This window comes from Phaenicophaeus curvirostris, chromosome 2, assembly GCF_032191515.1.
Source record: "Phaenicophaeus curvirostris isolate KB17595 chromosome 2, BPBGC_Pcur_1.0, whole genome shotgun sequence".
Classification (NCBI taxonomy): Eukaryota; Metazoa; Chordata; class Aves; order Cuculiformes; family Cuculidae; genus Phaenicophaeus; species Phaenicophaeus curvirostris.
In genome coordinates, this window is record NC_091393.1 from 58,487,020 (window position 1) to 58,510,176 (window position 23,157).

General features: G+C 40.6%; 1 protein-coding gene across 1 annotated transcript in view; it reads left to right on the top strand.

The window, feature by feature from the left end:
• FNDC1 (fibronectin type III domain containing 1) overlaps window positions 1-23,157 on the top strand; it is a 37,511-nt gene that overhangs the window by 8,725 nt on the left and 5,629 nt on the right. Inside the window, exons 7-16 of the mRNA XM_069852181.1 lie at window positions 466-2,808; window positions 4,629-4,750; window positions 6,407-6,518; window positions 7,783-8,166; window positions 12,645-12,710; window positions 14,501-14,662; window positions 17,078-17,308; window positions 18,416-18,524; window positions 20,125-20,204; window positions 22,583-22,612. Coding sequence (XP_069708282.1) covers window positions 466-2,808; window positions 4,629-4,750; window positions 6,407-6,518; window positions 7,783-8,166; window positions 12,645-12,710; window positions 14,501-14,662; window positions 17,078-17,308; window positions 18,416-18,524; window positions 20,125-20,204; window positions 22,583-22,612 — 3,639 coding nt within the window. The remainder of the gene's footprint in view (window positions 1-465; window positions 2,809-4,628; window positions 4,751-6,406; window positions 6,519-7,782; window positions 8,167-12,644; window positions 12,711-14,500; window positions 14,663-17,077; window positions 17,309-18,415; window positions 18,525-20,124; window positions 20,205-22,582; window positions 22,613-23,157) is intronic.

The following is a 23,157-nucleotide window of genomic DNA, read 5'->3' on the forward strand; positions in this document are numbered from 1 at the left end:
CAATGATTACATCTTTGGTTGCGCTTTTCCTGGCAACTCTCGCTTTGGCTTACTCAGGTTCTACTGCTTGCATTTGCTTCTTGCCAAATAGATGCTGTGGTGTGGACGTAAGATTTGCTGACTTAACTGAGAATGTGGGCCACAACCTTAGATAGGATAATGCAGCACCATGCCATCAACACGACTTAAGCTCTACTGAAGATTTGGTTGCATTGATACAATGCCGCAGGACCTGCTTTTAGATGTTTGATTTCAATTGCTTTAAGTTTCACCCAAGTTACAGTAATTCCATGTAGGTTGGTTAATACAGAAAAAATTATTGTCTCATATTCTCGTAATTGTCTTGTTCTTACTACCTGGCTGATTTCTTTCCTGAATCTGTTTTTTTGCACTGCTTCTATTGTTATGAATAAACACTTTTTCTTTTCTTCTGTTCTTATGAGTAAACCATTTTTTCCCCTGTAGCTGTTCATGAGGATTCAGTTGCTCAACAACAAACAAATATTCAAGATATTTCAGAGGCTAAAAAACCTGGTTTGTCTCCTTCTCAAACTTCCTCTGTTTCTTCAAAAGTCCAGCCATCACTTTCCTCTAAGCAGTCATCTGGTCATTCAGCTACTGTTAGTGATAAAAAGAATCTTCTTTCTGAATATAAGAATAAAATACTGACTCGAGGAGGGGCCATAAGTAAATCTCAGTTACCTTCTAGAAAAACAAGCGAGTTGGAATCTGATCTACAGTCCACTGAAGTAACAGATGATCGCAGTTCCTCCCAAGAAACTCCTACAATGCCACCAAAAGCCCAGGATCAGAGGAGGATTGTTAGACCCTTGTCCCCTAGTCGGCCAGTCCACCCTGTCCTTGCCTCAGGGAGGACTCCTGTTCAAACCCACACATCAGAAGTGTCACGACAGACAAGCACAGTGAAACATGAGCCACCAGCACTGTTACCAGCATCAGCACAAGATTCTTCTACCTCATCTGTTCCTAAATACACAGATAATGAAACAAAGCAACTGAGGCAAAGCAACATTCGTGTGCCTTCTAAAACCTCTTCCCATCCTCTGCCTGGTAATGTGGAAGGAAAGCCAGACACTATGCTGGTCAAAGTGTCTTCTAAAACTTCAGAGCCTATCCAGATGGCCTTGCCATCTAATAGACAGTCTGCTATTTCTCATGAGGTTGCCCCAAGCCATCCCAGTAGATCTCGTTCTGTAGGTCATTCGCATCAACCCTTTTCCAAATCAGCAGATTCACATGCTCGTGATAGCCGTAAGGAGTTTGACAGTGAAGAAGCAGAGGACAGAGCAGGACAGCCCAGTTCTAGGTCGCAGCAAACAAGGCTACCCTCAGGCTCCAATTCTCGCACATGGAAGGATTTGAAATTAGCTGCAGTGGCAGTTTCATCAAGATCTGCTGTTTCTGGTCACGCCTCACCTCAATCTCACTCCTTCACCAGTGTCAAATCTGACGGAAAGGATATTGATAAGAACTATAGGGAGGACTCACAAGATGCAACCCCCTTATTTCCTTCTCTTCCCTCTTCCAAGCAGTCTTCTTCAGCAATCTATTCCAAGAGAAGAAATCCTCAGGTAAATTCTGATTCTCACCTCAAGAAGACACAGGGTGAAACATCACTCGACTCTGACTCGGCAGAACAACAAAGTCGCGTGGCTGCTGCAGAAAAGCGTTCTGTTTTGCAGTCTTCTGTTTCCAAACATAAGCCAGAAGAGCAGGACAGTCAAGAGGTAAAAGAAACCTTTGATCGATCAAAGTCAAGGGTATCTTTACCTAAAAATACATTCCCCTCTCATCTTCTGTTGGAGAAGACCTCCCGCTCAGAGCCTCCGCAGATGGCACAAACCAGCTCTTCCTTACTGCATTCAAGGGGCCGTCGCCTCCCATCACACATCTCATCACAAAGTAACAAAGAATTGCAGGAAGATGATGAGGATGATGTAAGAGAAGGCAGTGACAGGGCAAGCAGCCACTCTGTGTTTCCTAAAGACGTGTCCTCTTCTAGGGGATCACCTGCAACTTTCTCTCAGGGAAGCTCAAGTTCATCTCTATCAAGGCAACAGCAACAAGGTTCTCAGGTACCTTCCTACAAACCAAAACTCACTCAGCCAGACTCCAGTTCTGCCAGTGATACAGCCAAAGACAACCAGTATAATGCAAGGTTGTCATCCAGCTCTTTGAGACAAGATCGTCCTTCACTGTCTAGTCGCTCAATGGTTGCTACAAGAACAGTGTCCCAAACAGAGAAAAAATATGGCCTGTCACCCTTGAAAATATCCAAAGCTGAACTTCCTGGAAAAGTTCCTTCCTCCTCTTCATCTAAATCTCGTCAGTCAGTTTCTAATGAAGAGGATGACTATTACAGTGAATATGATCAGAAAGAAGTGGAAGAGAAACCCACGTCTTTGGCAGCAAAATGGTCTCCTTCTGTCTCCAGAGGTAACAAAAATACACATGATGACACTAGTAGCAATAGAAGGAAATCTATGGACACTTTTCTACCTCACAAAGTAAGCTCTGAAGAGGAAGAGAAGGAAGAAACTCCAACATTAAAAATGTTTTCTCCTGAATCACCAAGAAGTTCTGCTGTAGCATCACAGGTTACTCAGTCCTCTAACAAGCATATCCCATCTAAACCAAGCTTTGTCTGGCCACGTTCTTCTGCATCTACGACACACACGATTTCTCCAACAGTTTCTTCTTCCACTTTGTCCCCTCGCCAGCGACTATTGAACTCCAGGCTACGGAGCCCTTCCCAACGGCAATTTGTTAGACCTCCTCACAGGCAAGGTATCTTGTCTTTGTTGTATTAATCTCACTGAACTGTTGTTTTCCTAAGTTCAGCAGTTAGATGAGAAGTCCTCCATTAGAATGTAGGTTCCGTTATTTAGTACAATGTATTACGTTTTTATTTTGGTAGATCTCAGCAAGCCCAGTTCTTGAGGGCATTGCCTAATCAGTGTAAGGCAGTGCCCCAGACCTTTGGTCCTATAATCTGACCTGCACAGGATCCCATGATCCAGACAGGAGATGACAGAGTTACGTAGTAAACTGGAAAAAGGGCTATATTCCTTATTTAGCAATGACTTCACTGAATGCTCACTGAAAGCACATTTGTACTCAAATCATGACAGCCTCTCAGGTATATTGCTCTTCATAATATGGATTACTAAAAGGCTTCTGTAGATTACACAGTGCTATTTTGTCCACACCTAGGCAGTAAGGTGTTTCCTCATGCTGTCCTGGCATTCTATATTGTCTTTAATTACCTTTTTTCAGCCATTTCTTTCTTTTTTTTTGAAGTGACAGCTCAGGGTTGCACATTCCTGTTGAGGACTGGTCACGTCACGGTCAAGCCCTCTAATACCTTTATGGCTGTGATTTACCCCAAATATTACAGGCTTGTTTTCTGCAGAATATCTGCTGAGCCTAGATAGTGGAACAGAGGGTCCACTACGCATCAAGTGTATCACCTTTCAATTCCCCATGTCACCTGTGCAGAATATCAGACAGTCTCAATGACTTTGCTAGGTAGAAATGTTTTTAATCCCCCCAGTGCACGTACATCCAGACTAGTATTGGGTGACATGAGTGTTTCAGTAAATGCCTTCTCTGCTATAAGCAGACAACAATATTTTGTTCCATGTGGCCTCAGTGTTATACAGAGAGGACTGTGCAGCTGGGTTTTTTTCAGACTCCATGTTGTGTAGAGATCCACCAGCTTGTAGAGCTTTAGGATGGGAGCAGACCTTGAGTAATAGCATGCAGGATGAGATGTGTTGCATGAAAGAATAGTGAGTGGATTTCTCTGGAGGTTGTATACCAGCTTACTGCTAGCCATGCAATTGGGTAGTTAATAGCCGAGGAGTGTTCAGTTTATATATATACATATACATATATATATGAATCAGTTAATATATGTATATATTTTCATATATGTTTTACTGGAGGCAAGTCTCTGAACTAGGATGTGAAATTTGCTGTCCTTTCTGAGCTGGGGCCCTGCAAATCAGTGCCACTGCTTCTCCGCTTCTGAGCTGAGTGTGATTCTTTGTAGCAGTGTTTTTTCAATTAGAAGTGGAGAGTCCTTCCTTTTTGCAGCTTAAAAAAAAAAGGAGGTAATTCCCATGCCCCTATCCCCTCTCCTTTCAGTTTGTCACTACAGCTTTGTATGAAGATAGGATTGAACACGTGGTTGTGTTTAATAATGGTTTCTTCCCTCATGTTACTTCTCAAATGTTTGTAAAGATCACAAACATTTTAATGGCTGTAGTGACATTTGGAAATGTTGCACTGCTTTCCTAAAAAAACATGAGGGAATACAGAGACCAAATAAACATGATAGAAACAAACCGTAAGTGTTTAGCCTCTTCAGAAGAAACCATTTCAGATGCTTGTGTCAACTGTGGGGATCTGACAGTGTCGTAACTGTTGCTCCAAGCAGAAATTTGATGGCTGATTTGCCAAGCATGGTGAGGACTCTTTTGGTTGTTGTTTATGTCCTGATTAGTCAGAAAATGCATTTTTTTTTTGCATTTTAGAATAAAATGTGATTTGTAGTATGCACAGCTTTCTTCAGAAAAGCATGTTTCTGTTCTTCTCAGTTTCAGGTCACAATGGCAGGCCTAACCTTACAACGAAAAATGGAAATGGAAATGGAAAAATACTACCTGGTAATAATGGAAAACCAAGTGGACAGAGAGTAATCAATGGCCCTCAAGGGACAAAGTGGGTAGGGTGACCTTCTTTACAAATTCAAGATGCTTTGACCTTGTATTGTATTTACGTTTTCGCAAAGACAAGAAAGAAAAGTGTCCTCAGTTAATGAAGCTGTAAAGTAAAGTTATACCTAATGATCTACTTTCCACTGATCCATTGAAATCTAATGACAAATTCTGTGTTTCATTATTTGACCATTTTAAATGACTAATTTAAAGCCCGTTGGCTTCTATTTTCAACTATAGCACTAGTCCTACAGATTTAGTGAAACATTTTTTCCTCCTCATTAGTGGAGTGACTCAGGGCTTGTCTTGTGGTGTGAGTGGGGGCTGCCCAGGCTAGCTGCTGTGAAAGATGTGTTCAGCAATGCTTCTCCCAAACTCACTCTTCAGAGAGGAGCTTATGAGCAAGAGCATCAAAATGTAAATTACTCCGTAAGTGGTCACAGCACTTTAAATGCACATGGGTAGATATCTTTAAGCATTTTGCCATTCCTGCAGACTTGTTTACAGTGGTATTTTCAGAAGAGCCCAACCAGGTACCTACATGCCCAGACTTTTTTTCAAAACCCTCTGCAGTGAGTTTATAACCAACCAATGTAGGGAGGAACTGCTGATTCCTGCTTTGCCCAAACGCTGATTAGGAGGAGACTGTGACCAGCCTCCTTCTTCAATCTTACTATTTGCATTGGAGGAACATAAACATTTTGAAAAGTAACTTTGAAAAGTATGCCTAAAGCCCTTCAAATAGACTGCAGAAAGTGGCCCAGAAAGGTCCTTGAGAGTCCACGGGGCATCTCTTTCTACCCCATGAGAGGAGGTCCTTGCTGCAAGCAGGACAAACACGCCGTAAAGCAAAAGGATCTGTGTCAACATCTGGGGCCTGGAAGGCTTCAGAGACTAATCTCAGTCTTCAGAGACTGTACCTCCTGCTTTTCCCCAGCACCAAATGTAAGTCTGTCTTGCCAGCTTGGAACTGCTACTCATGTCCTCTTCCCAGTTTCCTCCTAGCATTTAACACCTTTTGCATTTTTGTGTTCTATGGCTCACTGTCTGTTACTCCAGGTTAAAACAGCATACAATTTGGCTGGTTTGGGTTGAAACAGAAATGAGGACTGGATTTTAAGTTAAGTTACCTCTTGAATTTAATCCAAGGTCTCAGATTTGTTTTATGAGACAGAGGCTTTTCTCAGTCTCCTATTGCAATTAAAATCTTGGCTACTTTGTTTTTACTGCTGTTTCAATCTAAATTAACTAGTTTATTTTTTTCTTTTTTTCTTTTTTTATTAGTAGACATACTTTAAAATCCTGTCCTCAGAAGGACTCGGTCATATTCAAATCAGTTTTACAGGAATCCGCCTTAGTGTTGCCCGAGAAAATCAAGGGAGTTGCTCCTTTGCACTTGAGAGCTATAGTAAGCAATATGAATATGGATGGTTGCTGTGTAAGTTTGGAGCCCAGCTCCTGGCAATTTACTTTCTACAGCAATTACAGTGATTTTTCAGTGACAACTACACAACTAGTGACTCACTTTTTAAAGTATGTGGGTGTTGTAGCTGTTCTTGAACTTCACACTTAACATCTGAATTTTCCCAGGATTTCTGTTACTGTGAAATTCTGTTTTTCCTCTTCTTGTGTTAGCTAAACTTGAGTCCATCTATTGCTTTTAGATTGTAGATCTTGACCGTGGGCTAGTGTTAAATGTTGAAGGAAAATACCTCCAAGATTCCCAAGGCAACCCTCTCCGAGTTAAATTAGGAGGGGATGGGCGTACAATTGTTGGTAAGTGACAATTTCCTTCTTACAGAAAAAAAAAATCTACAGTTTTTGTGCACATGGTACAAGTCTTTGAGCTGTTGAATGTCTCAGGCATCCCCAGGTCCCATGCAAGCCATTTGCAGTTGCTTCTACCTCAGATCTCCATCAGGTAGTCAGCACATTGCAGGACCTGAGGAAGCTTTGGGGCATTCCTCTGGGGTTCCAGTGTATGAGGTAGCAAGAATCAACTACGTTCATCTCACATGTATCAGCGTTAGACAGGACTGCAGAACTGAGCTAGATTGATGCTTGTTTATATCCTGTTTCATAGAAATAATTATTCCCCACCACTAGCACTGTGCCAGCCATATGTATGTGATTATTTTAGTTTTTCGTTTGAAACTTACCACAAATTGTGGAAAAAAATGTGTATGAAAATATTGCTATTTGCATGTCAGTTCACCTGTATAGATCTCTGGAACACAAATTCAGTGCCTGCTGTTATACTGTTTACCATGAATATCTGCAGCATGTAGAATCTGGCACAGAAATTGATATGCAGTGACAGCTTCTCACCAGCTCATCCCAGTTTTTCCTTGCACAGGTTTGGCATTAGGAAGCAGAATATGGATTCATCATACCTTTCATCAGTAGTTACAAGACTGACTACAGGAAGGATGGGGAGGGGCTCTTTATCAGGGAATGCAGTGGTAGGATGAGAGGTAATCATTTTAAGCTGAAAGATGGTAGATTTAGATTAGATGTTAGAAGAAATTTTTTACTATCATAGTTGTGAGGTACAGGAACAGGTTGCTTAGAGAAGTTGTGGAAGCCCCATCCACAAAGGTGTGCAAGACCAGATTGGCTGGGGCTTTGAACAATCTAGTCTAGTGGAAGGTGTCCCTGCCCACCGCAGAGGGTTTGGAACTAGATGATCTTTATGATCCTTTCCAAACCAAACCATTCTCTAATCACTTAGATTAAATGTAGGCACTGTCTACACATTGTGGTTCTGCAGCGAAAGCTCCCTGCATTCTTCCCAAGAAGTGTTTGTGAAACAGCTGATAAAAGTAAACACCACTGTGGTTTATCTGATGTTCTGAACCATTTTCCAGCTTCCTTAGCCATGGCTCTTTCCTGGATAACAACCTTCTTCTCATTCAGTTTTGTAACAGGACACTGTAACCACACTCTCAAGGCTCTTGGGGTATCCACTGATGATAAATACCATGCTATAATCCTGAAATGGATTAATGGTGAGATTTTTTTTGTTGTTCTTCTCTCCTAGATGAAAAGGGTGCCCCAGTAGTGAGTCCTGATGGATTACCTTTGTTTGGACATGGCAGATTTAGTAAACCTGTAGCGAGTGCACAAGATAAACCAATAATAAGCCTTGGAGGGAAACCTCTGATTGGTCTTGAAATGATTAAGAAAACAACCACTCCCTCAACTACTACTACAACACCCCCAACAACTACCACAACCACTACAACAACTGTTGCTACGACTACCACCACCACTCCTGAACCAACTACCACTCCTGAACCAACCACCACTGAACCACCCACTGAGAAACCATCCCCAACCTGTCCTCCAGGCACCTACGGACAGTATGATGATGAGGGTAACTTGCTGTTGGGGGTTGATGGCCTGCCCGACTGCAATGCAGAAGGTAACTTCCTTTTGTGCTGTTTGAAATTCTTCAGTTGTACTGTTTGTACGATGCAGTTACACAAACGTAAGTCAGGAAAGAATCTGCCTCTTAAGATTTTGATCCACGTGATAAGGTAGGAGCTGAGATTAAAGCAGCTAAAGAAGGGTTTGGGCATTAAATGTTTTTTCATTGGAAAATGTCAACTTTCCCCAAAGCTGAAGTTTACATGGAAATATGTTGATTTCAGCAAAATTCTTACCATGTGCTGGATCCAGTGTTACCACATATATTCACGCACAAGTGTAGGCAGTAGCTTTGTGGTCAAAGCACTCACATATAAGGAAGTCCTCACTCCAGCTGAGGCCAGGTAGGGACCTGAAGGCACTATACGTTTTGTCTATTTTGTGTTCGTTTCTCACAATATATTCTGAAAAGTCTCTCTTTTGAGCCATGGTGGAACCAGCTTTTGCAAAATGAGATTCTTGTCCTCTTGCCAGCCCTTAGAGATAGATATTGTCCAGCAGAAATGTAGCACAGCACAGATGAAGCTGGGGAAAGACAACCCTGGCTCTCCATGGATAAGGTAGAGGGCTGTACACTAATTTATTTCTCATCTGAAAATGTAAAACAGTATTGCTACATGTCATTATCTCTCTGTTGCAGTTATACAAGCTTAGGATGCGGTGCCAAACTTAAATCCAAAGTAAACCGATACAAATGCACTGGAGTCTTTGGGTCTTGAGCCTGTTCCTACCACATTTTACCCTTTCACTGCAAAGCAGTTAGCTGATTATTTTGCAAAAACAGACCAGGGAGCACCATGGCAGTCCTTATCCTTTCTGTTTATAAGTAACAGCCTACTCACTCTACAAATGGACAGTAGGAGCATGGCCATTACCTAACCAACAGGTTGGCAGTCAGACATCTGCCAACTGTTGCAGCCAGCTTTCATGGGTAATGAACCCCAGTTATTTTTCCCCCATACACCTGTATCTCTGAAACTAAAGTAGGTTTACAAGTAGGTCATGTAACCATGGCCTAGGAAGCTGAACTATCTCTTTGAAGAGTGCTGAGATGTGGAAAGATGTGGCTTCAGCAACTCACAGGGAGTCTAAGGACAGCATCTTTGGAAAAGATCTCAGAAGTACGGGACTGAAAATTCTCTTACCAGCTGCTCTGGGTAAGTAAGGAGTCAGAGTTGTTAGTGGCTTGTGCAGGTAGAATTGCAATGATTTATAGTGTTAATAGTTACCTAACAATTAGTCCCGTGTTTGAAAGTGTGTATTTATAGAAGTGTGCTTGCATACGGACATATGCATGGATGTATACACACATACACATATGTATATAGAAATGGCCATCATTGTTAAATATTTCTTCAAAGGTTTTTGGTTTTCCCTTTGGTGCTTTCATTGTTATTAACTGTATTTACAGAAGTGTAACAAATGCTCTTATATATGGTCACCTCGGTATTTTCAAATTTGCCTGAAGGGGACTGCAATTTTTGGTAAAGTTAGAATCCCTCCCACTCCCACCAGCTCCTTTTGTTCACCTTAAATGTAGCTTGTATCTTGTAATGTCTCCTCCTTTTGGCCTGTGCTATTTGATACTTGACGGACGTCTTCTAAGAATAAGTATTGTAAGAACAGTTCAATGAGAACGGCCCTTAAGTCACTCCTAAACTTTCTAGGATTTTGAGTGTGTCAACAAAAGCATCACAGTGGAAGACTTAATGGAAAATATGGTGCTGGATTTTTACTTTTTACCAGTTATATACAGCTTGAGCAACGTTAGACCCTACCTGGCAATTATGCTGGTTTCTCTGAAGAGTAATTACTAGGGTTTTCTCAATCTTCTCTCTCTCTCTCTCTCTCTTTTTTTTTTTTTCAATTTTATCCGGGTGACCTGCCTCAGTATTTGACAAACACAGCAAAACAACTTGTCTGTTCCACAGAGAAACTTGCTTAGAAAGAAAGCATCTTTGTGGTATTTATTTAATGATGGCTGGTTGTTTTTAACAAGTGCAGTGACTCTTTCAAGAGGGATAAACAACTACTATATGAACTATGAAAATATTTAATGCAGTTTTCCCTTGACATTTTCCAAATCATATTTTTATCTTGTCTTTTCCTTTAATCTGAGTCTGGAAAATACTTCAGATTGTTTAATGAAATACTTTATCTGCCAAAGCTTGATATTTGTTGCTAAGCACTTTACTCACAAACAGTCGGGGGCTGCAAGTGCCAAAACCTGCTGCCAAACATTCTACTTAAGCCTTGGCAAATTCACTTACTCTCTGGCAGGATTTTTGCACGACCCAGCAGAATTTATTGTCAACATTTCACTAGATTCAGCAGTCTTTAACTTTCAAGAAGGAGTTTGGCCATGCAAGCATGATTTGTCAGTGAAATCAGCTAAGCTTTTTTCATTAACTCACAAGAGGAAAAAAAAAGATGTGGAGTCTTAACCACATGTTATGTGTGGTAAAATCAAGTTATGTTTGCACAGTCCACTGTCCTTACAGAGGCCAAAAGACTATGGCAAGTGGTCACAGCAAGACTTAGCCTCATTTGGTAGTCAGGGTTCTCTGAAGAGCCGCAGCAGAGAGTGGTGGAGCAAGCTGAAGAACTGCAGCTGATGTACGTACAGAAAATTATAAAGTGAGAGGTCTTTTGGGAAGTACCCCTGTCATCACCATGCCACAGCTAATGCTAAAGAAGCACAGACAGTGAAGTAGAAGAGACTGAACAAGTGCAAAAATAGAAAATAAAATTTGTTTTTGCTGGATTGTAGTAACGCCAAAAGCTGATTAGCTAATAGGTATGAATGAGTCAAAACCTACCCATGAAGGACTACAGATTTCTGCATATCTGAACCTCCTGTTTACTTGGATATAATCAAAGGTAAGTACATACATTACAGACGTTGGCTGGTGCTGGCCAGCTGTGGTGAGATCTGCAGAATTCAGCAAAGGATATACTTCGTCACTGACTACCCTCAGGGAATTCAAATGACTTCCAAGTGGATGATTTCCTGAAGAGTGGCTGCAGTAGTCTACATCATGAGAAAATGTCAGATTTGATATATGATAGTCTGATGAGAATTAACCCATTTCCTGTGTTTTCAAAGTTTATTTTGGCATTAAAATCACTACTGCGCATTTAGAAGAAACTAATTGTAGTAGAAAAAAAGTCAGTCTTGTACAATAATTGTTGGTTCTAGATAAAAAAGAGAACACCATAAAATGAAAATTTATCATTCAGATTATATTTGAGAACTGTTTAACATTGACAGTTGCATTTTTGTATTGTCTGTATTACTCGCTTAGCAAAACCAACATTGTTTTAAAGGAACATTAACAGTTGCTGTGTAGCATCCTGAAGTCAGAACTGTCTTTCTCTTGGCATTGTTTACCCACTGGCCTAATTCAGCACCACCATTGAAAACTACTGATTGTACCTGCAGTGGGTTGCAGCACGATGCTTTTGCTTTGTTTGCATTGCTTTTTGTGGCTAATCTGAGCTTTGTGTACCCTTTGACTTCCCTGAGTAACAAGTGGAGGAACGCATTTCTCAGAGTGTGTAAGGAAGCCTCTGGGATTCACAAAATGAGCTTCTGGATTTCTGATGTACCTGGTGCTGGATACATGACCTGCAGAGATATTAATATATAGGGATAGGCATATGGAAAGTCTGTGAGTGCATTTGCATTGGTTATTGGGGTGGATTTGATGCGCACAGTCATTTCTTCTTGCTATGTTTTCATTTGCATCATGGATCAGTCTCAGTGTGCACAAAACTGAATTCCTGCTGGATGAAGCTAAAGAAGAAGTTGTGCTTCAGGATGACATGTACATGCCCCGGCCTATAATGGGCATTCAGTCCACAGGATCAGACTAGAGTCAGTGCAAAGTAAAACCCCGGGCAACCAACACCAATAACTTAATTCTACTAATCCATTCTTTTGAGGCTACACTACTTGCTAGCATAGACACAGTCTGTAAATATCACTGTTCTGTGGGTTGTTTGATTTTTATTCCTGCACAAAAATATTTGAGTAGATGTTTTCAGTTTATTTGAATTGCTTGGTTGGATTTTTTGCATATAAATTTTTCACATTTACTGCTCCTGAGACCATAAAACAAATCCTGACATGAGCATTACATGGTTGCTGGCAGTTTGCCTGCGCTCCAGAGCTGCTGAGATGCAGGACAGACCTCCTGGAAGGTACATTATTCTCCATTTTGAGTAGCAGCTCTGAACTCTCTTTCCCCCAGTAAAACTCCTGGCTACTGCAGTTAGTTACTGGATTGTTATTCTAAATATGTAGAGTGGACAGTCACTGTGTTTTCTGGAAACTAAGTGGTTATCTAAATTCTTTACAAATCAGCTAGCTACGGACTTTTATTTTAAAGTTTATTCCAGAAGTATTTTACTAGGAGGGTAGAGATGAGACCGTTTAATTCTTATAGCATTTTTTTCTTTCTCCTTCAATAGATACATTCTCAGGACTGGATTCAGATGTGACAGCAACTCCAGAGGCATATGTGATATATGATGATGGTACTGTGTAACTGTAAAAGTCTATTGCAAGTGGCATATTTGGGGTTGTTTTTTTCTCTATCTTCTTTCTTCGAAATTGGGTTCAAGTGGGGAGGTTGGTGAATGGGAGCTCAAGCAAGCAGTGGGGAGCTGGAAAAGCTTTCTAGAGCCCCGTGTCACATGTGAAGAGCAAGGCTGGAATAGCAGCTGTTTCTGGATGTGAAAGTCCCTTCCTATTGGTCCTGCAATCTAACAGAGACTGATAATATATTTACTTCCTCTGGTACAACTTCTAACTCAAGCCCAATCAGAGTCAATGAACTCTTCTAAAACAGAAAATCCAAATAACATCTGAGCCCTGGAAACCTGAAATACCTTAGTGAGTTTTTAGCACTCTACAGCACTGTGTTGTTGGTGGGTTTTTTTTGTTTTTTTCTTGGATGTGTAGACTGAATTTGGACTAGAAAACTTGCTTATACTGAATGAGGTCACCAACATATGAAATGGTTAATCTGCTGAATTCATGTGGAATTCAGTCAAAGAGATTTGAAATCAGATAAAAGGAGAAGAGGGAAACTTTTTTACAGACATATTCATGCTATCTTAATATTCTAATCTAGGACGTGTAAAACTTAGCTAAAGAGGAAGCCTCAAGTCCTAGAATTTAATTATAGGTTTACATAAGGAATGCAGATTCTTAGTTTCTGGAACTAGCATTCACTTTCTGCCATCAATGATTTCAGTTATTCTGCTCCTTTTAATTCTCAGATTCCTGCTCCTAGCCCGTTTACTAAAGTGGATAAATGTAGACCTCTGTTAAACTCAAAACTTTTTAGTAGAATTTGTGGCTTTAGAATAATAAAAGTCTTTTTTCCTTGTGGGTGCAGTGCTAGGATCTTAAGTCAAACCACCACTAACGACAGAAAAGCATTTAAAAAGTGAGTGCGCCATATAGACTTCTGTGCTTTTTGTTCTGATTGTTGATACTGAGGCCAACATTTAGAACATGGGGGAAGAGGATGAACTACAACCTGTACCAATCCTGCAGATAACAAATGCTTTAGCATTTTAAGCAGAAAGCACTCGAAGTCATGACCTGAGTCCTACAGCCTGTATGAGGCCATGGCAGGCATGCCAAACGCTTCCTTACCTTCACAGATCTGGCAGCACAGAAGCTTTTCAAAGACTACTGGGTTTAATAGGACTGAATACCAAGGAGGACTGAATATGAGGGGATTCCTGTGGGCCAGTTTGTCTTCCCTCATGGCCCTAATGAGGTCACAAATGGCCGTACAAGACTCAATGCCTCTAAAGTTGCAAGAAGGTTTAAGAACAGTATGAACCAGCTCTAGGATTTTAGAATAATAACAGTTTTCTGAAAAATGCATTTTTTTCACTCCCTTATCACCTTCCTTTGGCATCTGAGGGCTGTGGCCAGGGATTCAGTCACTGTGCTGTCTTCTCTTGGGAGTTGTGAGGAGAGGTGGTAGAGCGTTCAGGATATTGTTGTAGGAATACATTTGTTTATTGCCATCCTTTTCCCCTGTGTGAGCGAGGCCTAAACCAGCAACAACATTAGTATTCTAAGTCAAAGAATTTGTTCTCACTTTCCATCACTTTGGTAGAAACACTTCAAGGCTGAGATGTGTCCAACCCTGATTTGGAGGCCTGTAAGGGATGTATAGCAGCTAGGGAATGGTGCGTGGAACTCCACTGGGACTGTGGCTGATGACAGAAATGTTTCCCCTCTCATAGTTAAGCCAAAATAACATGAAGAAAGCTAACATTTTCATCTTATGTTTCCTCTGAAGACTATGAGTTTTTTGAGAGCACTTTGCCGCCAACCACCACCACTGTCACCACCACCACTGCTTCTACAACGACTGAATTGGAAGTTGATTACCCAGAGACTAGTGTTGTTGGCACTGGCCCTGTGTCAGAATATGACATTGCTGGGAAGAAACGGTTCACTGGTAAGGATGTCCTTTGTTTTATGTAGCTTACTGTTTGTGTTGCAAATAAATCTTGTCCTGGCAAGGGCAGCCCTTAAGCTGAGACCATCACGTGAGTGTGTCCAACAGACTAGTGTGTGGTCCTTGCAAGCACTGTCACCTGGGAAACCCAAACAGCAGTATTTTGCTCATAGCTTTGATGCTTGCATGTCTAAATTTGGACCCACACTGATTTTGTTGAAGCAGTGCAAACTTCTTTGTACTTTTTCAATGTAAGTGCGCTACTTCGTGTTCTGCATTGTGTTTGGTTGAGCTGAAGTCAGTAAAAGAAGAAAGTGTCTACGCTAGTGCTCGGTTCAGTTCAACTGCATCATTTCAAGTTCACAGTAGTAGCAGTCATCGTAAGGCTCCATGAAGATGCGAGTTTTCCTCTGGGGGACCTAATTCTTTTCCGCTGGCCCATGCAACCCCTGTGACTTAACCAACTTTGCTCAAGCGTGTATGTCAAAGGTGTACTTCAAAGTCAAGGAACGAATTATATTTTGGGTATGAAGCCAAAACCGATTGAGATAAATTTGGCTTTGCTATTTTTATCATTGCTCTGTAGAAGGGACTTGGTGAAGGAGCCTACAGTATGTTGATATGAGCCATGAGGCTGGCTTCTGTGTACATGAGCCATTCAAGTGCATAGGTAGGTGTTGCAGCTCTGACTTCAGACCTGCTCTGCTTCTTTGTCAGAGGAGCAACTGGAGGCCAGACCAGAGAAACGTGGAGGAGGTTGAGCACCGCATTCCAACCCCCACCCCAGACTAGTGACTCCCTCCAGGCCCTTTACAAACCTCTGGCATTTGAACTGAGGGCAGGTCAGCTGCTGGCTCACCTGGCATTTCAAATGGGACTTCAGGGGATGAAGAGTCAGCTTTGACTCATATCTTGCCCCTTCCCTTCCAATATCCACAGGCTTCACATGGCTTAGAGTGGAGCTCTGCTGCTAGAGTAAAAAGGTTTGGTTTTATATATGTCAAGACTTTATCCAGTGCATCTTAAGTTTCTCTGTCCAAACAATTTCATGATGTTTCTATTCAGCTCTCTCACTGACAGTGCTTCTTGATTCATTTAGCTGGAGTTGCTAAAATTAACCTCATTGCAAGATCTGGAAAAAATCCCTTTAGGGCATGAAATCCAATAAGATAAACCAAGAAATGTTGGTTTATGAACATTTCAAGACACTAGGGAAATGGTATTACCATTTCAATGAATTGTATTATTGCAACTGAATAAACATTTCCAAAGCAAGCTTTATAGTCTGTACTTTGAATGTTACGGTGACTTTTAAGGCAATAAAAAGATGGTTTAATGTTTTCCTGAAATTAAGTACAATTCTGGTCAGCATAAAGCTTTCAGAAATAGAAGTTACAGGTTGGCAGCACATGCCTGGAAGGCAGGGGCTCATGGCTTCTGGTCCCTTAGTACCCAGGGGACCACAACTTTCATATAACCTGGTTGGACTTTGTCTTGGAATTATTACTCTTATTCTCTGTTGTTTCACCCTAGTTTCATAGAATCATAGGATGGTTTGGTTTGGAAGGGACTTAAAGATCATCTAGTTCTAAACCCCCTGCCATGGGCAGGCACCTCCCACCAGCTCAGGCTGCCCAAGGCCTCATCCAACCTGGCCTTGAACACCCCCAGGGATGGGGCAGCCACAGCTTCCCTGGGCAACCTGTGCCTGTGCCTCACCGCCCTCAAGGTGAAGAAGTTCCTCCTTATGTCTAGTCTAAATCTGCCCCTCCACAGTTTGTACCCATTGCCCCTCATCCTATCACTACAAGATTTTGTAAACAGTTCCTCCCCCAGTTTCTTTTAGCCCCTTCAGGTACTGGAAGGTCGCTGTAATGTCTCCTTGGAGCCTTCCCTTCTCCAGGCTGAACAACCCCAACTCTCTCAGCCTGTCCTCATACACGAGGTGCTCAGGATGTTTGTGTGAGAACCATCCACTGAGCTCTAATAGAGTCTTAGACAATCTAAGGCCCTGGCAGGGGTCTGATCCCACATGTGCAAAGGTGGAGTGCTTGGGTGATATTTCCACTCCACCTTCCAGAGCAGCTGGAGGTAGCATGCAACAGGTTCTCTAGTCAAACTGCTCACTTCTGCTTTTTGTAGCAAAGATGTTCCTTTTGGTTTTGCCTGACCTGGTACAGTTGTGAGTGTGGGGTAGACCTGAATATTGGTGTCCCATTGCTTTTGCTCATCAATCAAATCAAGCACAAGCCATGCTTTGTTAGCGGCAGTGAACTGTCTCCGGGCTGGATGGGGAGGAATTTTAAAATGCATCACAAAACTTCATTCTCTTCTTTTCATGAAATTGCCAGCCTGTGGGCTACTCTGTTACTTACAAACAGCTGACTAAACACCACCCTTCCTGGTCTTTTCCAGCTCCCTATGTGACCTATCTCAATAAAGATCCAGCAGCTCCCTGCTCCTTGACAGAAGCCCTGGAGCACTTTCAAGTGGAGAGCCTTGATGAAATCATCCCTAATGACCTCAGAGATCAGGAGCTGCGTCCCCTGAAAGCCCCTCACAACATCACTGTTGTAGCAGTTGAAGGCTGTCACTCCTTTGTGATTGTTGACTGGGCCAAACCTGCTCGAGGAGACATGGTAACAGGTACTCTCTCTTTCCTGATGGGTAGTGGGGAAGGTTCTCTTAAATGACCATTTGTACCTTAAACTGGGCCAACAACTCATGAATTTCTCATTCCTCTGCAGTTTTCTGAAGGAGGTGAGCTACTTTCTGAGGAATGAGAAAGGTCTCTTTGTTGTACTCACCAGCTCATGCTGGTCCAGATATTTCAAAGATTTTGGCACTGCTTTTGTCCCAGCAATTCTGAAGGCAGCACTTCTCACCTGGATGGCAGCTGGGATAGCGCTTTGCTTGACAAAGCACTTCTGTCCCAAGGTAGTGCCATCAGCACCACTGCAGGCATCTCCCAAGCCTGCCTTTAAAGCACCTTTCACACTTTCAATCCACTCCAAGCTAAGTTGCCTGTGTGTCTGGAGTCAGTCTGGTTCCCACCTGGCTGTAAGCATGCAAATGACTTCAAGACTGAATCTCAAAAGTTGCTGGAAAGACACTAGAATAAATAGATAAACAGAATATTTTAGAAATTAAACAACCTGTGTTCTTCAGTGGACCCAAAAGTTCTGAAGTAAGCATTGGAAAAGGCCACAGCTTTGGTTCTAACATTCAGTTTTCGAGGAGCCTCACCCAGCTCTGTGGCTGACAGCCGTGGCAGAGGGGTGGGAACTGATAAAGTCTTGATGCAGGGATAATGATTGGGAAGGGAAAATGTGGCACTTGAATAGGCTATGTGGTGTCTGCCCCACAGCATTTAATTCTTCAAGGCTGTTGATCCAGTACGTAACTGAATGGTTGGCCTAAGATTTTTTTAAATCTTAGTATTTCTAACTATGTTAGTTTATGCACAGTCAGTATCATGTAAAACAGTGAATGGATTGCTTCTGTCATCTTTTCACCTTCACTGTTTGCAAATCAGTATTTGCACTTGGGTACCATGCTCTGCTGTAATACTCCGTCATTATTAGCTAATGACAGGAAATTTGTGTAGCATGGGATTTCCCAGGAGAGTTAGGCATCAAATCACTTAAACATTCAAAGGTGCTTCCACTTCTTTTAAACCATAAAATTTATCACGATGCCTAGAAATATTATTTATTTAAAATCCTCACAAATAATTTTCTTTCTTATTTACAGGATATCTGGTTTACAGTGCATCATATGATGACTTTTTAAAGAATAAGTGGTCAACCAGGACTGCAGGGACTACTCACTTGCCAATTGAGAACCTGAAGCCCAACACACGGTAACGATTTGATCCACACTTTCAGTTCTGTTGGGGGGGGAAAAAACAAATTTTGAGAATTGTAAATTAGTTTTGTTGGCCTTAGTGTAAATGTTTACATCTGATCTAGATTTTAGGTATTCTGTTTGACAGCAAATTGTTCTATAAACTACACTGCTACTGATTTCTTTGCCTTATTAACCCTGGAGCAGATGACTCTGTGTGCAGGCATATATGTTTGTGTATATAAAATCACACATCAGTAACAGAGAAAATATTTTTTTAAAAACACATTTTCTAGTTTTATGCATAACTGGATAAAATTTTGGGGAGCAGTTGTGATGTCATGTGCCCATTCCCACATTCTGGCATGGCCAAGAGTTGATACCTAAGGACTGCTGTGGAGAGGTGCTGCTCTCTGGTCTGTTTTCACTGCCTGTTCCTGCGTTGTGCTGGAAGGGGAGACTTGGTGGTATACAATGAAGCTGTGGCAGTTGCTCAGAAGTCCAATTGGCAGGAACTTTAGGTCTTTAGGAAAACCTAAACTTAGGCTCTTTAAAAATGCTGTGCTGAGACATTTTACAGTAATCTTTCATTGTAATTGGTTTCTGTTGGACTGGATGAGAGAAAGAAAAGAAAGAAAAGAAAAGAAAGAAAAGAAAAGAAAAGAAAAGAAAAGAAAAGAAAAGAAAAGAAAAGAAAAGAAAAGAAAAGAAAAGAAAAGAAAAGAAAAGAAAAGAAAAGAAAAGAAAAGAAAAGAAAAGAAAAGGAAAGGAAAGAAAGAAAGAAAGAAAGAAAGAAAGAAAGAAAGAAAGAAAGAAAGAAAGAAAGAAAGAAAGAAAGAAAGAAAGAAAGAAAGAAAGAAAGAAAGAAAGAAAGAAAGAAAGAAAGAAAGAAGAAAGAAAGAATAAAATATTAATCTGGGGATAAAAATGTCAGAGTAGGCATCAGCTGAAAAATCGTTGTATTTGGAAATGAAATAAAAATGTATTATGCATATTCTTCTCTAAGAGAATAATTTTGCTTCTGTTGAGAAGAGAATGGAGTTCTAGTGGAGAGTCATGTGCTTTGAGTTAAGCACATGATTTAAATACTTAAAGGAATCAATAAGGAAACATGAGAAACTATCATATTACTCAAGTACTATGATCTTAATGTTGCTAGAGTTTTACAGAAATGCCAAAAGCTTAGCTCCTGATCTCTCATAAACCTGATCTAGTTTTAGTTTGCAGTTCATACCATTGCTTATGCAGGAGTTCATCTGAATTAAATTCGTTCCTAAGGTCAGAATTTAATTTCCTTAAATTCAACTTTTTCTTTTAGTCTACTGCTATTGGTTGTTTCATATAAAGTGGACGTAATTGTCTGTGTTTTTTAGAAGGGGATGATAAAAATAAATGATCTAAAAATATGCATGTGAACAGTTGCAAAATGGGGAAAATTTGTCTTTAATTGCTGGTTCATACCCTGGCTGAATATCCAAATCCATTTAATTCAAAGGACTGTTGAACTCAGTGGAATTCTGCTGGTTTGATTCTCACCTGTTTTAGTATTATTTGTAATTCGGTCATTGCAGTGGAATCAATGTTTTAATTTTATTTTCCCTCTCTTTTTGTTTCAGGTATTATTTTAAAGTTCAAGCCAAGAATCCCTTTGGTTATGGACCTGTTAGCTCTTCAGTCTCATTTGTCACAGAATCTGGTATGCTTTGCTTTTTATTTTCATCTCAGACCTAAATTCCTAATAACAGATGTGGAAGGGCAGAAGTATTGGCAAATATCTTGAACTCGTTGCTTTAAGATTAATTTCTTTTACTTTAATTATTTGTTTTTAGTAAAGCTAGGAAAATAATATGCACTCCTACTGCCACTATGAAAATACAAGTGGCATTAAAGCAAACTTCAGGGGAATCGGAAGCTGAATACAAAATACAGAAGATTACTGATGTTCAACAAAACAGAAGCAATGGAAAGTTTAATGTCTTTACTAGATTGACCAAATATTTAGTAAATTAGCTTCCTAATTGTGAGCAGCTGAGCAGTTGGAAGCGGTTGTCTCTGCAAGAAATATAAGAACCAGTTATTCCATCAGATGGGCAAAGTTCTCCATTCTTCTATTTCTTTTTGACAAAGCATTCTGCTCTTTCACAGGGCTAATAGTGCATCCAAAAGCAACACCCCCTTCTGAAAATAGTACATTAAATGAGCTATTTTTACCCATTTCTTCTTCTTCCACTGAGCCAGAGGCCAATGATTCCTCTGAAGAAGAAAAGACAATTTTTTTCAGTCTTTATTTGAGCTAAAAGTCTGTTGTCTCTTGCAAATTTTGCCCTTTTGACAACATGGGGTTTATGAAGTCTTTGCCTTTGCTCATTTGAACTCGCCTTCTAGTGCTCGCCTCGGGAGCTCTATTAAGAATCATGGAAGTAAGTCGTCATAGAAGGGAGACAAAAATGCAAGATAAGTAAATGGTCCTGCATAACATATTCAGAATCTTTTTAGAGGAGTAAGAAGCTCAAGCATAAATCCAAGCAGGATATTTAACATTGGACGATATATGCCAGTGTGCCCAAGTGGCTAAGAAGGCCAGTAGCATCCCGGCTTGTATCAGAAACAGTGTGGCCAGCAGGACTAGGGAAGTGATTGTCTCCCTGTACTTGGCGTTGCTGAGACTGCACCTTGAATACTGTGTTTAGTTTTGGGCCCCTCACTACAAGAAAGTCATTGAGTTGCTGGAGCGTGCCCCCTTCATAGAATCATTTAGCTTGGAAAAGACCTTTAAGATCATCAAGTCCAACCATAAACCTAACATTGCCAAGTTTACTGCTAAACCATGTCAAACCATAAGAAGGTGACTCTTAGGGACACGACACAGTGTCTTGCAAGAAGTTTGCTGATTAGCTGGGTGCCAATATATTGTCCTGAATACTTAGTTTTCTCATCCAAAATCAGATACCTTGTGAGCTTTATTTAAGAGATTAAATACACCAAATTTAAAGTCTTTTTTGCAACAGTGATGTTTGGTTTGTCATGTAGCCAAATGTGGCTTTCCAGCTGGCACAAGTGAAAAACCAGCTGCACAGTCTAAAGCCCAATGGTATAGTTACAGTGATGGAATAGGTCAAAAGAGACAGAAATTACTAGTTCAGACTGCTCTCCTAGTGCACCTGAAAGATTTGAGCTGATGGGAATATTCAATAAAGAATGCCATCACAGGGTCAAGCAGCATATTATATATGTTCAATCTTACCCCTGGTAACGCACTGAAGAGAATAGGAAACTGTTATTCTCTCTCATCAAACTGTAAAAACTTTCTGCAGTAGTTCTTCCACATTGGTAGACAAGCACTGTGCTTTGTCTTCAGGTATTTTATGTAAAATGACAGCTAGTTAAGAGATGACAGAAACTGCAATGTAGTGAATACAGACAACGCATTAGATCACGCTGTTTTGTTATCCTGACTCCACATTTATTCCATCCTTCTTTATTTAAAAAGGAGAGTATTTCAAGCAAGCAGAAGCTCACGAGGTAGTGGATAGTACTCCTTGCACTGCTCAGAAGGGTCCACAATGACAAAGAGTTAAAATGATAAATGTCACGTATTTATGAATAGCACTGAACAATTGTGCTAAATGTTACAGATGTCTGAAGCTGAGATTTTCATACAAGAGGTAGGTTACGTTTCCCTTTGGAAGACAGTTGGAAGATAGGCCAGCAGGTGTAACTTACACTATATATTCTGAGGTGCATGATGAAACTGTCCTCCTTCTCTGAGGACCTTCTGAGAAGAGGAAACTTTTTTCAAAGCTGGCTTTGAACTTTGGTACTAATCTCAGTAGAGTTTTTACAGTATCAGAATAAATCTATAGTCCTGTGTCAAGTTTCATCAACTGAGAAAAACAATGGAATAGCAAACAGTTAGGTCTGCAAATTGAGGAGACATGTAAATCCCACATTCATAATGTAGCTAAAGGCAGTTACTCTGCAACTGACATTCTCTTGAGTAACAATGTATGTTTGATATTATACAACAAGATTTGGAACAAAATATTAAATTTCTTGTTTGTTTCTTTCTTCTAGACAATCCCCTCCTGATTGTCAGACCACCTGGTAAGTCTTATTATGCTGTTTCTTTCACAAAGTGTATAAAACCTGTGCAAAACAGTTAGAGTATAGGTGTTAGATGCATACTAGTATGGAGTTTATGTTATGATTTTAAGCAGGAAGAGGTAGTAATTAATTGTGCTCATTCACAATACATTGTCTATCTTAGGGCCCCTTATTCTTGTCTTTGAAAATAAATATTTTAAACATGTGTTAGAATAAGCACTTGATTTTGGCCCATCTTTTGCTTGGTTCAACAGCTTTAATTGCTTAGTAGTAAGCACTAAACTAGTTTGCTTCTGTAGCTGTGTACTTCCGTAGTTTGAACAATGAGATCAGATTTTCCTGTCTCTAGCTGCTATGCTCATCTATACTGATCATCTTGCCCTCATAAATGCTAAAAGATTCAAGGATTTGTTACTGACCTGAATTATATGCCACAAAGCTGTTGAGCTTGCTTTGCATTTGATAATGAGATAAGATAAAAAAAGAGATGGCAGAGCTCTGGGAACCTGTGGAAGATAAGAACTTCTGAACATCCAGCGCAGCTC